The sequence below is a fragment of the Saccopteryx bilineata genome, chromosome 3 (genome assembly GCF_036850765.1).
Source record: "Saccopteryx bilineata isolate mSacBil1 chromosome 3, mSacBil1_pri_phased_curated, whole genome shotgun sequence".
NCBI classification, from domain to species: Eukaryota; Metazoa; Chordata; class Mammalia; order Chiroptera; family Emballonuridae; genus Saccopteryx; species Saccopteryx bilineata.
In genome coordinates, this window is record NC_089492.1 from 313,610,757 (window position 1) to 313,629,001 (window position 18,245).

Consider the following 18,245-nt stretch of genomic DNA (forward strand, 5'->3'; position numbering starts at 1 on the left):
AGAGATGTACCCTAGTTCTCCAGGTAGAGAAGCGCCCCCACCCCCTAGTGTTCCCTGAGGTTAAAGCTGACAGCCCTGGGAGGGGCCCTGCTTCCCAAGACCAGCTGCGCAGTGCTCCCCTGTCACATTCTTTAGGGCACTGTTCTCCTTCTTTACCTGAAACCCAAGTCTCCTCCCTTCCTCAGTGAAGAACCCGGGCTAACCTTCCAGGGAGCCGGAGCCAATCAGCCTTTGTGCCAAACCCTCTGTGCCCTTCCTAGTGGGGTGAAGTCACTCGCCTCTCTGAGCCTTGGCTCCTGGCACAGTTGTCCAAGTTCTCTATTTTAGTGAGAGTGAGGAAGGGCTTCCAGAAACGTGGGGACACGCAACCTCCCAATCCCTTCCTCTCCCCTGCCCCCAGCCTCCGCTACCACAACCTCCACCCAGACTACATCCACGAGCGGCTGCAGAGCCTGGGGAAGAGCTTCGCCCTGCGGGTCCTGCTCGTCCAGGTGGATGTGGTAAGCAGGGGCCCCTCCCCCGCCGGCCTCACTCTCCCCATCTGTGCAATGGGAAGCATTGGGCCTCATGGTAGCCAAGTGGACTGTTGAATACCTTCCAAGAACTACAAGTTGAAACCTCAGTGAGGAACCACTTTTCACAACTGAGATTGGTACCCTGTGTTGGCAAGGAGGTAGGAGGGCAGAATGATCCATCCCTCCTTCCCCAGACCTGCTTCAACTAGTCCCAGCACTCTGCTACCTAAATATTTCTTGGCCCTGACCAGGTAGCTCAGTTGGTTAGAGCATTGTCCTCATACACCAAGGTTGCAGGTTCGACCCCTGGTCATGGCACATACAAGAAGGAACCAAAGAATGTATAAATAGAGGCTGTCCTTGGGTTACGAACAAGATAGGTTCTGTAGGTTTGTTTTTAAGTTGAATGTATGTAAGGAACATGTATATTTACCTATTAATTATGCAACTTAGTTGTCTTAACATAGTATTTATTTTTACTTTTCTGTGCATACAAATACTGAGACATTTTTATATACAACCTTAAGCAATCTTAGATGATGCAGATGATGGTGGACTTGTTGGAGAGGATGGGACTGGCGTTAGAGAGCCAGGGTTGATTGTGCTGCTGGAGTCAGTCTCCTGAAGTAGAAATCAAGGGAGGTTGTACAGAGCTTTTCTTTTCTCCTCATAAATGGCCCTGCGGTAGCTGTGTAGTAAACTTTGGAACCTCTCCGTATCAGGCTCCTGCTCCTCCAACTTTGCCAGTCCTGCTCTGATGAGATGAAAAGCATCAGCTAACTCTTATAGAAAACTTTTTCAGTTCTGGGGTTTTCTAAGTCTTTTATTTTCTTCCCTAAATACTATGATTTGCTGCTCTAGTTCCATAAGATCTTCATCCTTAGTTCTTTGCCATGGGAGTTGAGTAACTATGATCTCATTTTCACTGATGTCCAACACCAGTTGATTACCATAGTCCTTATGGCGCTCTGTAAGTACGAGTTGTACATTAAGTCAGATGTTTGTAACTCAGGGACTTATTACTGTAAGTGGAATAACAAATCAGTGTTTCTCTGTGTCTCTAAAATTAGTCAATCAGTAAAAATATTTCTCCAATCTGTTTTATCTTCTTTCTCCTCATAGCCTGGCCCAATCCAGGCCCCCTCTCTGGCCTGGGTCCCTGTCCCAGCCTCTTCACTTGTCTCATAGCCCCTAGCGTTACACCTCCCATACTTACAGCAGCCAGAGGGGTCTTCCTAAAGCACAGGCCTGGTGCTAAACCCCTAAATGGCTTCTCAGTGCTCTCGGTGGCCTGCGAGGCCCTGTGAGTCCCGACCCTCGCCCAGCCCTCTGCAGGGCTCATGCCGTCGCTTGTGTGTGAAAACCGTTTCTTCACATCCTCCATCCTATATTGAGTGAATTGCAATTCCTCGAGTGCTTTTTTCTCCCATCCTTGTACATGCTCTTCCTTATGTCTGAGATTCCCTTTTCTGCTCTCCTTTGCTGCCTTTACTCCTCTTTATCCTCCTTAAGGTCTCAGCTCAGATGCCCTCTCCTCCAGAAATCTCTCCTTGATCCCTCACACAGGTCAGATGTTCATCCCCACCCCTAGCCCAGGCCACTCCGGATCATTGTCTGGGGATGGGTCTGTCCCCTCTTCAGACTGGGAGACCTGAGAGGATAGGATCAGGCTCTCCTGGTCACTGCTGGGTCCCGGTGCTGCCCAGCACAGGCCGGGCACTCGGTAGGAGCACAGGGAGTATCAGTTGAGTGGAAGGCTCCTGGCTTCCTAAGCTACTGTATTTTCACGACTATAATTCCTTGCTTTCTCCCAGATCTCTCATTCTGATATTTTTCTCCTTCCAGAAAGATCCTCAGCAGGCCCTCAAGGAGCTGGCTAAGATGTGCATCCTGGCAGACTGCACCCTGGTCCTTGCCTGGAGGTGAGATCGAGGCTCCCCACCCAGGTCACACTCCATCCTGAGAGTCATCCCCCACCTTCACCTTCTCAACTCTTCCTTCTCCTCCTAGGAACTCTGTGTGGGCCTAGTCCAGGCACTGCCTCTCTCTGGCCTCAGTTTCTTCACCTGTAAAATGGGGTCCTAATATCTTTCGTGTAGTCAAAAAGGCAGGCAACGTAGATCAAATTCCCAGGACCATACTAGTCACTTATAAGTTAGACATAAAATCTGGCTGAATCAATTCCACATCTAGGTTTAGTTGTGTTTTTTTCCTCCTCAAAGTTAGAAGCACAGAGGGAGTCAGACAGACTCCCACATGCGCCCAACTGGGATCCACCCCACATGCCCACCAGTGGGCGATGCTCTGCCTATCTGAGGCATTGCTCCATTGCGGCCAGAGCCATTCTAGCACCTGAGGCAGAGGCCATGGACCCGTCCTCAGTGCCCGGGCCAACTTTGCTCCAATGGAGCCTTGGCTGCGGGAAGGGAAAAGAGAGACAGAGAGGAAGGAGAGGGGGAAGGGTGGAGAAGCTGATGGGAGTTTCTCCTGTGTGTCCTGACCGGGAATTGAACCTGGGACTTCCACATGCCAGGCCAGTGCTCTACCACTGAGCCAACCAGGGCCTTACACATCTAGGTTTTTTTTTTCTTTTCTGAAGCTGGAAACGGGGAGAGACAGTCAGACAGACTCCCGCATGCGCCCGACTGGGATCCACCTGGCACACCCACCAGGGGGCGACGCTCTGCCCCTCCGGGGCATTGCTCTGCTGCGACCAGAGCCACTCTAGCGCCTGGGCCATCTTTGCTCTAATGGAGCCTCCCCAGTGCCTGGGCCATCTTTGCTCCAATGGAGCCTCGCTGGGGGAGGGGAAGAGAGAGACAGAGAGGAAGGAAAGGGGGAGAGGTGGAGAAGCAGATGGGCGCTTCTCCTGTGTGCCCTGGCTGGGAATCGAACCCGGGACTTCTGCACGCCAGGCCGATGCTCTACCACTGAGCCAACCGGCCAGGGCCATGTATCTAGGTTTTTAAAGGCCATTTAAATTGGTTCTCCAATTAGAAAAAAAAAAGAATCCATTTCTCACACTGTAAACAAAATGTAAATTCTGACAAATTTTTTTTTTAATTTCAGTAAAAACTGTTACAAGAAATCTTATAGGAGAATATTTTTTATAATCCTGGGGTAAGAAAAGTCTTTTAAAGCAAGACACAAACCCCCAAATTCATAATGCAAATACCAGCTGATTTGCGAAAATTATAATTTGAAACTTCTGGATGTTAAGAGATAGATACTGTAAATAAAATTAAAAGGCAAATGATAAATAAGAAAAGACTTGCTATATTTTGTATATAACAGATTTAATCCCTAATTTGCCTGATCAGGTGGTGGCACAGTGGATAGAGCGTTGGACTGGGACGCTGAGAACCCAGGTTCAAAACCCCATGGTCACTGGTTTGAGCCCAAAGGTCGCTGGCTTAAAGCCCAAGGTCGCTGGCTTGAGCAAGGGGTCACTCGGTTATATGAGAGCAATCAATGAACAACTAAGGTGCCGCAATGAAGAATTGATGCTTCTCCTCTCCCTTCCTGTCTGTCTGTCCCTATCTGTCCCCCTCTCTGGCTCTCCGTCACAAAAAAAAATCCCTAATTTATATATGGACATATAAATTGTATTTAATTTATATGGTAAAATATATTTAAATGTTTATATTCATATGAATATATTTAAACATATTCTAAAGGACCTCTTACAAGTCAATAAGAAAAAGGTGGCCCGATTTTTAAAAATTGAATGTATTGGGGTGACATTATTCAGTAAAATTACATAGGTTTTGGGTACACCATTCCATAATGCCTCATCTGTACACTGCACCCTGCATTCACCACCCAGAGCCATGTTTCCTTCCGTCTCCATTTATCCCCACTTTTACCCTCTTCTACCTCCCCCCACCCTCTTTTCTTTCCCATAATCACCACACTATTGTCTGTGTCCGTGAAAGGTAGTATAGTTTTTAAAAATTCTAATACAGCCTGACTGGGTGGTGGTGCAGTGGATAGAGCGTCAGACTGGGATGCAGAAGACCCAGGTTTGAGACCCCAAGGTCACCAGCTTGAGCGCTGGCTCATCTGGTTTGAGCAAGGCTCACCAGCTTGAGCCCAAGGTTGCTGGCTCAAGCAAGGGGTCACTTGGTCTGCTATAGCCCCCCGGGTCAAGGCACATATGAGAAATCAATCAATGAACAATTAAGGAACCGCAACAAAGAATTGATGTTTCTTATCTCTCTCCCTTCCTGCCTGTCTGTCCCTCTCTGACTCTCTCTGCCACACAAAAAAAATAAAATAAATAAATAAATAAATAAATAAAAATTCTAATACAGGTAGGCAAAAATACATGGATAGTTAATCAACCATAATACAGTTTAACAGGAGAAACAAATTTTGAAAAATGAGGTGCCTTTTTTTTTTTTTTTAAGTGAGCGGAGAGGAGATAGTGAGACAGACTCCTGCATGAGCCCTGATTGGGATCTACATGGCAACCCTGTCTGGGGCCAATGCTAGAATCAACCAAGCTATTTTTAGTGCCTAGGGCTGATATGCCTGACCAACTGAGCTATCCTCAGTGCCTGGGGCTGATGCTCGAACCAATCAAGCCACTAGTTGCAGGAGAGGAAGAGGGAGAGGGAGGGAAGCAGATGGTTGCTTCTAATGTGTGCCCTGACTGGGAAATTGAACCAGGATGTCCATATACCAAGTCCGTGCTCTATCCACTGAGCCAGCTGGCCAGGGCCATGAAGTTCCATTTTTTACCCATTAATTTGGTGAAAACATCGAGATGGATAATATTAAATGGGCACTGGCATGTTTGGTTGGCAGGAGACATGTTAGTAATGGGTAAAGGGGGTCAAATATAATATATAGTGTTTTGTCTGCCCTGTGGTGGCACAGTGGATAAAGTGATGACCTGGAATGCTGAGGTCGCCAGTTTGAAACCTTGGGCTTGCCTGGCCAAGGCCCATAGGTGAAACAACTAGAGTTGATGCTTTCCGCTCCCTCCCTGCCACTTTTCTCTTTCTCTCTCTCTCTCCTCTCTCTAAAATCAATAAATAAAATCTTAAAAACACACACACACACACACACACACACACACACACACACGGTCTTCAGGTTACGACACAGTTCCATTTCTACAACAGTGACATAACCCAAATTTTGGTGTAAGTCAAAACACACCCTAGCCGAAGTCACTTCCCTACCCCGACACAGTTGTGAAGTCATAATCAAGAGTATAAAAACACAACTAAGCCACAGAAAAGAATGCTGCGTATTCTTCTGCTGTGCACAAACTAATTCGCCCACATAGTCCATAAGTACTACACTAATGGTGAAAGCCAAAGCACTCGTGCCTCAATTTTTTAAAGTTTTTATGGGAATGAGCATCGTAAACTCAAAACATTGTACATTGAGACTGTTGTCACTTGAGGACCCTATATATGTGATGATGGAAAGTGTTGATTTTGAGTGGTGAACACACAGTGCAATATACAGATTATATATTATAGAATTATAGAATTATACACTTAAACCTATGTAATTTTTTGCCTGACCAGGTGGTGGCGCAGTACATAGAGCGTCAGACTGGGATGCTGAGACCCCAAGGTCACCAGCTTGAGCACGGTTTGAGCAAAAAGCTCACTAGCTTGGACCCAAGGTCGCTGGCTCCAGCAAGGGGTTACTTGGTCTGCTGAAGGCCCGCGGTCAAGGCACATATAAGAAAACAATCAATGAACAACTAGGGTGTTGCAATGTGCAACAAAAAACTAATGATTGATGCTTCTCATCTCTCCGTTCCTGTCTGTCTGTCCCTGTCTATCCCTCTCTCTGACTCTCTCTCTGTCTCTGTTTAAAAAAAAAAAAAAAAAAAAAAGTAAACCTATGTAATTTTTTTAACCCATGTTACCCCAAGAAATTAAATAAATAGGTATAAAAATTCCTGTACTTTCTTTTTTTTTTAGAAAGGTAATATTTTTATTTTTTAAAATTAATTGTTAACATGGTTTCAAGTGTCTCACTATAACACCCTCAACCTCCTGTATATAGTGCTCCCCATGCAAAGTCTCTTTCCATTCCCATTTCACCACCTTTACCCCCTCTCACTACCTCCATCCCCCTTTCCCTCTGTGACTTGCTACCCTGTTATCTGTATCTATATGTTATATATATATATAATTTGGCTAATCCCTTCTCGTTCTTTGATCCTGTCCCCTCATCCCCATTCCCTTTTTTTTTTTTTAATTCAGTGAGAGGAGTGGAGGCAGAGAAACAGACTCCCTCACATGCGCCCCACTGGGATCCACCAGGCAAGCCCACTAGGGGGCGATGCTCGGCAACCAAGCTCTTCTTAACACCAAAGCGCAGGCCATGGAGCCATCCTCAGTACCCCAGGCCAGCTCACTCCAATAGAGCCATGGCTGCAGGAAGGGAAGAGAGAGAGAGAGAGAGAAGCGAGAGGGGAAGCAGTAGAGAAGCAGATGGGTGCTTCTGTGTTCCCTGACCAGGAATCCACATACTGGGCTGATGCTCTATCACTGAGCCAGCCGGCCAGGGATCCGCCTTTCCTCTGACAGCTGTCCTTCTGTTCCTTCTAACCCTGCCTCTGTTTCTATTTTGTTCCTTAGTTTACTGTGTTCATTAGATTCTACATATAAGTGAGATCATGTATTTGTTTTTCTTTTTTTCTTTTTTAAATTTTTCCATTGATTTTAGAGTGAAGAAGTGAGGGGAGAGAGAGCAAGAGATAAAGAGAGAAGCACCAACTTATTCTACTTAGTTGTGCACTCATTAGTTGCTTCTTGTATGTGCCCTGACCGGGGATCAAGCCCAAGACCTCTGCACTGGGACGATGCTCTATCTATGGAGTCACCTGGCCAGAGCTGAACTTTCCACTTCCTGATGATCTCTGCTTGTGTGTGCAAATCCACAATGACACAGGCCATAACATGTTCAAAAGGAAGCGATATGAAAATGGTATATGTATATAACAACATAACAGCATCTATATATATACTGTATACATATACATAATCAGCAATACATACAGAGAAGTCTCTATCCCTTCTCTCCTCCATTCTCCCTCACTCCACAGGTAACCGCTGTTGTTGGTTTCTTGGTTTCCTTCCAATGTTTCTATAAAACGCAAGCAGCGTGAACAAAAACATCTTAGTTTTCTTCCTTCCTTAGACAGAAGTGAGCATACTATGTACAGATACTCTTTGGCTTATGATGGGTTACAGCCCAATAAACCCCCTCTAAGCTAAAAATATAAGAATGAAAATGCATTTAATACACCTAACCTGCAGAACATCATAGCTTAGCCTGGCTGGTTTCTACTGTGTATAACCTTCGCATCATTGTCAAGTCGAAAAATCCTAAGTCGATCCATCATAAGTTGGCACTGTATGTATACTGTTCTGTGCCCTGTGTTGTCATTACCGGGAGGTCTTCTCCATGTCAGTAACAAGAGCAGCCTCATTCTTCTTTTCTACAGCTGTGTAGTATTCCAATATAGTGTCCACATTTTTTTTTTTAAACAGGGACAGACAGACAGGAACGGAGACAGATGAGAAGCATCAATCATCAGTTTTTCATTGCGACACCTTAGTTCATTCATTGATTTCTCATATGTGCCTTGACCGCGGGCCTTCAGCAGACCAAGTAACCCTTTGCTCGAGCCAGTGACCTTGGATCCAAGCTGGTGAGGGTTTCTTTTTGTTTGTTTGTTTTTGCTCAAGCCAGATGAGCCTGTGCTCAAGCTGGCAATCTCGAGGTCTCAAACCTGGGTCCTTCCACATCCCAGTCCGACGCTTTATCCACTGAGCCACCGCCTGGTCAGGCATAGTGTCTACGTTTTTTTTTTTTTTTCAAGGCAAGATTTACTGCTTTACAAACATGAGACTTGATCTTCTGAAGTTGGAAACAGGGAGGCAGTCAGACAGACTCCTGCATGTGCCCGACCGGGATCTACCTGGCATGCCCACCAGGGGGCGATGCTCTGCCCATCTGGGGCATTGCTCTGTTGCAACCAGGGCCATTCTAGTGCCTGAGGCAGAGGCCATGGAGCCATCTCAGCGCCCGGGCCAACTTTGCTCCAATGGAGCCTTGGCTGCGGGAGGAGAAGAGAGAGACAAAGAGGAAGGAGAGGGGGAGGGGTGGAGAAGCAGATGGGCACTTCTCCTGTATGCCCTGGCCGGGAATCGAACCCGGGACTCCTGCACGCCAGGCCAACGCTCTACCACTGAGCCAACCGGGTGTCCACATTTTTTTTTAAATGTTTCTTTTATTTAATTTTATTAATTCATTTTAGAGAAGAGAGAGAGAGAGAGGAGAGAGAAGGGGGAGGGAGGAGCTGGAAGCATCAACTCCCATATGTGCCTTGACCAGGCAAGCCCAGGGTTTCGAACCTGTGACCTCAGCATTTCCAGGTCGACGCTTTATCCACTGCGCCACCACAGGTCAGGCCCAGGTGTCCACATTTTTTAAAAAAGATTTTATTTATTGATTTTACAGAGAGAAGTAGGGGACTAAGACATATCAGCTCATAGTTGCTTCACTTTGTTTGTTCACTGATTGCTTGTCGTATGTGCCTTGACCCAGCTAGCCCAGGGTTTCGAACTGGTGACCTTAGCGTTCCAGGTTGATGCTCTGTTCCAGGGGTTGGCAACCTTTTTGGCTGAGAGAGCCATGAATGCCACATATTTTAAAATGTAATTCTGTGAGAGCCATACAATGACCCGTGTACGTTACGCATTATCCAATAAAAATTTGGTGTTGTCCCGGAGGACAGCTGTGATTGCCTCCAGCCACCTGCAACCATGAACATGAGCAGTAGGAAATGAATGGATTGTAATACATGAGAATGTTTTATATTTTTAATGCTATTATTTTTTTTATTAAAGATTTGTCTTTAAGCCAGATGCAGCCATCAAAAGAGCCACATCTGGCTTGCAAGCCATAGGTTCCTGACTCTGCTCTATTCACTGTGCCATCACAGGCCCAGCTAGTGTCCATATTTAAAAAGAGAACTAATATATTTTATTATTTAAGACCAGTTTTTAAGTTTATATAAGAATTTATTAGGCCCTGGATGGTTGGCTTGGTAGATCATTGGCCCAGCGTGTGGATGTCCTGGATTCAATTCCTGGTCAGGGCACACAGGAGAAGTGCACATCTGCTTTTCTACCCCTCCCCTTGGTGCTGATGCTCTTTCTCTCCCTATTGCTGATGCTCCCACTGTTGCTTCTCTCTCTCTCTTTCCCTCCCTTCTTCCTTCCCTCCCTCTCCTCCTCCCCTCCTGCAGCCATGGCTCAACTGGAGTGAGTTGGCCCTGGGAGCTGAGGATGCCTCCATGGCCTCCACCTCAGATGTTAAGAAATGGTTCTAGTTGCAATGGAGCAATGCCCCAGATGGGCAGAACATTGCCCCCTAGTGGGCTTGCTGGGTGGATCCTGGTCTGGGCTCATGTGGGAGTCTGTCTCTGCCTCCCCTCCTCTTACTAAAAAAAAAAAAAATTATTAGAAGTACAAAGTTCCCACATATTCCTTCTCTCCCTACATACAATTTCTCCTATTATTTGTATCTTATATTAATCAGTGTGGTACATTTGTTACAGTTGTGTTGTATATTCTGTGGGTCTTGACAAAAGTATTCTAATATATCCTATAGAATAGTTTTGTTGTCCTAAAAATCCCCTTTGTTCTGTTTATCCCTCCCTCCCCCATCTCCTGGCAACCACTGAATTTTTTACTTTCTCCATAGTTTTGCATTTTCCAGAATGTCTTACTGAAACCACCCAGTATGTAACTGAAATGAAAAATTCCACAGTTCTCACGTGCAGGGAGAAGCCCAGTTCTCCCCCACTCTGGGCTTTATCCTGCGTGTGCCTTTACTACTTATGAAACACTTCACTTTGGGCCTCTTGATGTGTGGAGGGTTTCCCTAACACTAAGCAATCCCCTGCAATCCCAGCGGGGTGTCCTCCAGTTTAACTCAATCCTGACACTGTCTTCCTAGAGATAGTCAGATCCCATACAGACTTCCAGATGCCAGTAGCAGTCACCTGTGCTTCTGACTAACCAGCTATAGGTTGGAAGTTCCCATGACTGCTCCTCAGGTTAGACGAATTTGCTAGAGTGGCTCACAGACCTCAGGGAACACTGACGCACATTTACCAGTTTATTAAAGGCTATGATAAAGGGTACAGATGATAGCCAGGTGAAGAGATACATAGGGCAAGGTCTGGGAGGACCCCAAGTGTAGGATTGTCTGTCCCTGTGGCAGTGGGGGGAGTCACCTCCCCGTGGGGATGTGTTCACCAGCCTGGATGCTCTGAATCCTGTACTTTTGGGATTTTACAGAGGCCTCCTCATGTAGGCATGGTTAATTTTTTTAAACTTTTTTTGTAGATTTATTCATTTTTTAGAGAGGCGAGAGTGTGTGTGTGTGTGTGTGTGTGTGAGAGAGAGAGAGAGAGAGAGAGAGAGAGAGAAAGAGAAAGGGGGGAAGAGCAGAAAGCATCAACTCCCATATGTGCTTTGACCAGGCAAGCCCAAGGTTTCGAACCGGCAACCTCAGTGTTCCAGGTCGACGCTTTATCCACTGTGCCACCACAGGTCAGGTAGCATGATATCAATTTTTAACTCTGCAGCCCCTCTCCTGTCTCTGGAGGCTGGGAGTGGGGTAGAAACTTCCAAGCTTCTAATCATGGCTTGGACTTTCTGGTGACCAGCCCCCATCCAGGAGCCCACTGAGAGTCACCTAGTAGAACAAAAGATGCTCCTAGTGCTCTTACCACTCAAGGATTTACAAGGGTGGCCCTGGCCGGGTAGCTTAGAGCATCGTCCCTATAGGATGCTGAGGCTGTAGGTTTGATCCTTGGTCAAGGCACACATGAGAGTCAACCAGTGACGGCATGAATAAGTGGAACAACAAATTGATGTTTCTCTCTCTCTCTCTCTCTCAAATTAATCAATATATTAAGAAAAAATTTACAAGGGTTTCAGGAGTCTGTGCCAGGAACCAGGGGTAGAGACCGGTATAGATTTTCTGTTATCTCATGGTAGCCTCTTCAGGTTGGCTTCTTCCTCTTAGCAATATTCTTTTAAGGTTCCTCCAAGTCTTTTTTGTTTGTTTAGCGAGAGACAGGAAGGGAGAGAGATGAGAAGCATCAGTTCGTAGTTGTGGCACTATTAGTTGTTCATTGATTGCTTCTCATATGTGCCTCAAGCAGGGGGCTCCAGCTGAGCCAGTGACCCCTTACTCAAGCCAGCGACCTGTGGGCTCAAGCCAGCAACCATGGGGTCATGTCTATAATACCACTCTCAAGCCAATGACCCCATCGATGCTCAAGCTGGTGAGCCCATGCTTGAGCCGGCAACCTTGGGGTTTTGAACCTGGGACCTCAGTGTCCCAGGTCAACACTCTATCCACTGCACCACCACTGGTCAGGCAAGGTTCCTCCATGTCTTTTTATGACTTAGTAACTTTTTTTTTTTTTAATTAATACTTTAGGGTTTGTTTTTCTAAGTCTGAGAGGTTTTTTATTTTTATTTTTTTTAAAGATTTTATTTATTCATTTTAGAGAAAGAAGACAAAGAGAGAGAGAGAGAGAAGGGAGCAGGAAGCATCAACTCCCATATGTACCTTGACCAGGGAAGCCCAGGGTTTCGAACTGGCGACCTCATTGTTCCAGGTCAATGCTTTTACCCACTGAGCCAAACACAGGTCAGGCCTTTTTTTTTTTTTTTTTTTTTTTTTTTTTTTTTTTTTTTTTACAGAGACAGAGAGAGGGATAGATAGGGACAGACAGGAATGGAGAGAGATGAGAAGCATCAATCATTAGTTTTTCGTTGCGACACCTTAGTTGTTCATTGATTGCTTTCTCATATGTGTCTTGACCATGGGCCTTCAGCAGACCGAGTAACCCCTTGCTTGAGCCAGAGACCTTGGGTCCAAGCTGGTGAGCTTTTGCTCAAACCAGATGAGCCCGTGCTCAAGCTGGCGACCTTGGGGTCTCCAACCTGGGTCCTCCACATCCCAGTGCGATGCTCTATCCACTGCGCCACCGCCTGGTCAGGCTTGTTAACTCATTTTTAATCATGGAATAGTATCCCATTGTTTGGATCCACATTCCGTTTCAGCTGCTGAGTATTCCATTGTATAAAGGAACTAGGTCACCCCCTAACGGTGGACACTTTGATGGTCTCTGTCTTTGCTGTTAACATCCACACTCCTTCTTCTGTCCTGAACCCCAGCGAGGTTTTTTTTTAGGCCAAAGGGTTTTTGTATTCTGTGCCCTATCCCTTGGTGTGTACCTCTGTACTGTTTGAATGTTTGGAAAAATATATTTATGTATTAGTTGCATATTAAAACAAAAGCAAGTGTAAAAACTACTCTATTTTGTGGGAAATAGCAGAGCACAGTGTTTGGAGCCTGGCTGATGAGACAGGCCCTCTGAGAAAGCTGTCCCTCACCAGCTGTGTGAGCTTGGGCCAGTGACCCAATCCCACTGGTCTGTTCTCTCCTCTGCCTTACAGGACCTTGCAAGGCAGTCTAAAAGCTTCTGAATATAATGGGCTTAGGACAGTGACAGGCACACAGCTAGGCCCTCATGGGGGGAATGCTTCCTATGTCTTTACATTCAAACTACAGGATATTTTTCAACCATAAAATAAATGAGATTGAGCTCCATCTGCTAATGTGGGAAGAAGTCCTGAGTATATTATAGAGTGGAAAAATGAAAGCAAATTATAGAATGAAGCGAGCTAACTTGTATCCTGAATGAATGTTAATTATAGTAATAATGAAGCTTGCTGCACTGAAAGTCCGCAAAACCCATCTTATGGGAAACAGTAGAATTAAAAAAATGAACATTTCTCTTAAGAATATGGCCCTGGCCTGACCAGGCAGTGGCACAGTGGATAGAGCATCAGACTGGGATGTGGAAGACCCAGGTTCAAGACCCCGAGGTCCCAAGCATGAGCACGAGCTCATCTGACTTGAGCAAAAAAAAAAAAAGCTCACCAGCTTGGATCCAAGGTTGCTGGCTCAAGCAAGGGGTCACTCGGTCTGCTGAAGGCCCGCGGTCAAGGCACATATGAGAAAGCAATCAATGAACAACTAAGGTGTTGCAATGAGAAACTGATGATCAATGCTTCTCATTTCTCTCCGTTCCTGTCTGTCTGTCCCTATCTATCCCTCTGACTCTCTCTCTGTAAAAAAAAAAAAAAAAAAAAAAAAGAATATGGCCCTGGCTGGTTGGCTCAGTGGTAGAGCATCGGCCTGGCATGCAGGAGTCCCGGGTTCGATTTCCAGCCAGGGCACACAGGAGAAGCGCCCATCTGTTTCTCCACCCCTCCCCCTCTCCTTCCTCTCTGTCTCTCTTTCCCTCCCACAGCCGAGGCACCATTGGAGCAAAGTTGGCTGGGGCACTGAGGATGGCTCCATGGCCTCTGCCCCAGGCGCTAGAATGGCTCTGGTCGCAACAGAGCAATGCCCCAGATGGGCAGAGCATCGCCCCCTGGTGGGCATGCTGGGTGGATCCCAGTCGGGCCCCTGTGGAAGTCTGTCTGACTGCCTCCCCATTTCCAACTTCAGAAAAATACAAAAAAAAAAAAAAAAAAGAATATAAATCAGCCCTGGCCGGATGGCTCAGTTGATTAGAGCATCATCCCGAAGCACAAAGGTTGCTGGTTTGATCCCTGGTCAGGGCACATACAGGAGCAGATCGATGTTCCTGTCCCTCTCTCCCTTCCTTTCTCTCTAAAATCAATACAATAAACTTTAAAAAAAAAAAAAAAAAAAAAAAAAAAAATATATATATATATATATATATATATCAACGTTTAATCAAACAAACTGCTTACTAGATGGATTTTGAAGGTTAAGAAAATGCCTCAACACAAATACATTATTAGCCCTGGCCGGTTTGCTCAGTGGTAGAGCATTGGCTGGCATGTGGATGTCCTGGTTGGATTTCCAGACAGGGCACACAGAAGTGACCATCTGCTTCTCCCCTCCCCTCCCCCCCATATCCTCTCTCTCTCTCTCTTTCTCTTCTTCCCTTCCAACAGCGATGGCTCAGTTGGTTTGAGCGAGTTGGCATCCGGCACTGAGGATGGCTTTGTGGCCTCCACCTCAGGCGCTAAAGAAATGGCTTGGTTGCTGAGGAACAGAGCAACGGTACCAAATGGGCAGAGCATCGCCCCCTAGTGGGCTTGCCAGGTGGATCCTGGTCAGGGCACATGCGGGAATCTGTTTCTCTACCTCCCCTGCTCTCACTAAAATAAAAATATATAAATAAATAAAATAAAAAAAGACAAATACATTATTGCCCTGGCGGGATAGCTCAGTTGATCAGTGTCAGCCCAAGCACAGAGGTCGCCAGTTCAGTTCCCAGTCAGGGCACATAACAGATCGATGTTCCTGACTCTCTCTTTCCCTTCTTCTCTCAAATCAATAAATTTTTAAAAAAGATTCCTTTTTTTTTAGATTTCTGTTTTTAAAGACAGCCCTGACCTGTGGTAGTACAGTGGATAAAGCATCGACCTGGCTGGAACACTAAGGTTGCTTGGTCAAAACCCTGGGCTTGCCTGGTCAGGGCACATACAGGAAGCAACTACTACAAGTTGATGCCTCCCCCCTCTTTCTCTCTCTCTAAAAATCAATAAAGTCTAAAAAAAAAGACAGGCCCTGGCTAGTGGCTCAATGGATACAGTGTCAGCCCAGTGCATGGACATCCTGAGTTTGATTCCCGGTCAGGGCACACAGGAGAAGTGACCATCTGCTTTTCTCCAGCTTCCTCTCTCCTTTTGTTCCCTCTTCCCCTCCCGCAGCCAATGGCTTCATTGGTGGTCTGGGTGCTGAGGATAGCTCCCTGTCCATCAGCCTCAGGTGCTAAAAATAGCTCGGTACTAGAGCATGGGCCCCAGACCTGGTTGCTGGGTGGATCCTGGTATCCTGGTTAGGGTGCATGCGGGAGAGTGCCTCACTGTCTCCCCTCCTCTCACTCGAAAAAAAAAAGAAAGACAATGCCTGACCTGTAGTGGCGCAGTGGGTAAAAGCATCGACCTGAAACACTGAGGTCGCTGGTTTGAAACCCCAGGCTTCCCTAGTCAAGGCACATATGGGAGTTGATGCTTCCTGCTCCTCCCTCCCTTCTCTATCTGTCTCTGTCTCCTCTCTCTAAAATGAATAAATAATAATAAAAAAAAAGACAAATACATTATTTACTTTAATTCAACTCACTCTTCTTAAGTTGCAGAGAAAAAAGGCCAGCATTTTCCTGGTGCTAATAAATTTGAGTTATGTGCTTGCTCCGTATATATACATAGACCTTTTTCATGATTTAGCTCAGTGCTAGTCTACCTGGTCCCTACCGCCCACTAGGGGCGTTCCAGCTTTCATGGTGGGCGGTAGTGGAGCTACCAAAGTATAAATAAAAAGATAGATTTAACTATAGTAAGTTGTTTTATAAAGATTTATTCTGTCAAACTTAGTGAAAAGCTGACATAAAGTACTTAGTAAGTAATCATTATTATATGCTTTAGCTGTAACTCTGCTTTATAAATTTTTTTTTCCCGTATTTTTCTGAAGTTGGAAACGGGGAGGCAGTCAGACTCCTGCAAACGCCTGACCGGGATCCACCCGGCATGCCCACCAGGGGGCGATGCTCTGCCCATCTGGGGCGTCGCTATGCTGCAACCAGAGCCATTCTAGCGCCTGAGGCAGAGGCCATGGAGCCATCCTCAGCACCGAGGCCAACTTTGCTCCAATGGAGCCTTGGCTGCTGGAGGGGAGAGAGAGAGACAGAGAGGAAGGAGAGGGTGAGAGGTGGAGAAGCAGATGGGTGCTTCTCCTGTGTGCCCTGGCCGGGAATCAAACCCGGGACTCCTGCACGCCAGGCCGATGCTCTACCACTGAGCAAACCAGCCAGGGCTGCTTTATAAATTTTATAAAGTAAAGTTACTTCCCTACTTTATAAATCACCATTACTGTGGAACCAGTGGGTGGTTAGAAAATTTTACTACTAACAGAGATACAAAAGTTGGCGGTAGGTGTACCCCTGATTTAGCTGTTTTCACTACCTTTTAAACACTTAATTACATGTCAAAAAACATTGCCTAATATGAAAATTAATGATGATTATTAAGTCATGTTTGCTACCATAAAAGATTCAGCAGTCAGGCCCTAGCCGGTTGGCTCAGTGGTAGAATATCAGCCCGGTGTGTGGATGTCCCAGGTTCAATTCCCAGTCAGGGCACACAGTAGAAGCACCCATCAGCTTCTCCACCCTGCCCCCACTTCTTCCTCTCTGTCTCTCTCTTCCCCTCCTGCAGCCGAGGCTCTATTGGAACAAAGTTGGCCAGGGCACTGAGGATGGCTCCATGGCTTCCTCCTCAGGAGCTAGAATGGCTCTGGCCTCAATGGAGCAACACCCCAGATGGGCAGAGCATCACCCCCTGGTGTGCATGTGGATTGAATCCTGGTCAGGTGCATGCAGGAGTCTGTCTTTCTGCCTCCCTACTTCTAACTTCGGAAAAATACAAAAAAATTTTAAAAAGAGTCAGCAGTCAGTGCTCAGAGCTTGCCTTCCAAAAGTGGGCATTATATAAAAACTCTGAGCTGCTTTTCTTGGTGTTAGGAGGCTGAATTCTCATGTGGCTTCTCCCTGTGGTTGGAAAAATAAATAGCGTTCTGGGTTTTCTCTCTCAAACCTGGCACAGAGGTTCCGGGTGCTGACTTCCCTTCCAGAACAGCTAGCGGTTCTTTTTTTTTTTTTTTTTTTTAGACAGACTCCCACATGCGCCTGACCGGGATCCACCTGGCATGCCCACCAGGGGGCGATGTTCTGCCCCTCTGGGGCGTCGCTCTGTTGCATCCAGAGCCATTCTAGCACCTGAAGCAGAGGCCACAGAGCCATCCCCAGCGCCCGGGCCATCTTTGCTCCAATGGAGCCTCGGCTGTGGGAGGGGAAGAGAGAGACAGAGAGGAAGGAGAGGGGGAGGGGTGGAGAAGCAGATGGGTGCTTCTCCTGTGTGCCCTGGCCGGGAATCGAACCTGGGACTCCTGCACTCCCTGGCCAGGAATCAAACCTGGGACACCAACGCTCTACCACTGAGCCAACTGGCCAGGGCCAGCTAGCGGTTCTTAAACAGGATTCTAAGTCCCAGGCACTTACAGTGTGTTGAGTCATTTAATTGTCACAGTTCTGCCATCTACCCTACCCCACTCTACAGATGAGGAAACTGAGGCCCAGAGAGGTGAAAATCACTGGACCAGGTCACTCAGGTGGGAAGGGGCCCTGAACCCTGTTGGTCAGGGCCCTAAACTCTGGTCCTTAGCCAGAAAAGATGTGTAAGCATAAACACAGTAGGGGCCACTACCCAGGGGGCATTTATGGGAGGCTGAAAATGTTCATTTTTCCACATATTAAGAGTTTGGGCCTGACCAGGCAGTGGCACAGTAGATAGAGCAGCAGACTGGGACACAGGACCTAGGTTCGAAACCCCAAGATTGCTGGCTTGAGCATGAGATCATAGACATGACCCCAGTGTTGCTGGCTTGAAGCCTAAGGTCATTGGCTTGAGCAAGGGGTCACTCACTCTGCTGTAGACCCCCAGTCAAGGCACATATGAGAGCAATCAATGAGCAACTAAGGAGGTGCAACCAAGAATTGACGCTTCTCATCTCCCTTCCTGTCTGTCCCTCTCTCTGTCTCTGTCACACACACACACAAAAGCT

At 46.6% G+C, this 18,245-nt stretch overlaps 1 protein-coding gene across 6 annotated transcripts in view; it reads left to right on the plus strand.

Annotated features, from left to right (window-relative positions):
* ERCC1 (ERCC excision repair 1, endonuclease non-catalytic subunit) overlaps positions 1-18,245 on the plus strand; it is a 68,709-nt gene that overhangs the window by 48,504 nt on the left and 1,960 nt on the right. For all 6 annotated transcript variants that reach the window (XM_066271820.1, XM_066271821.1, XM_066271825.1 and 3 more), the window contains 2 exons: positions 401-500; positions 2,361-2,437. In XM_066271820.1, coding sequence (XP_066127917.1) covers positions 401-500; positions 2,361-2,437 — 177 coding nt within the window. The remainder of the gene's footprint in view (positions 1-400; positions 501-2,360; positions 2,438-18,245) is intronic.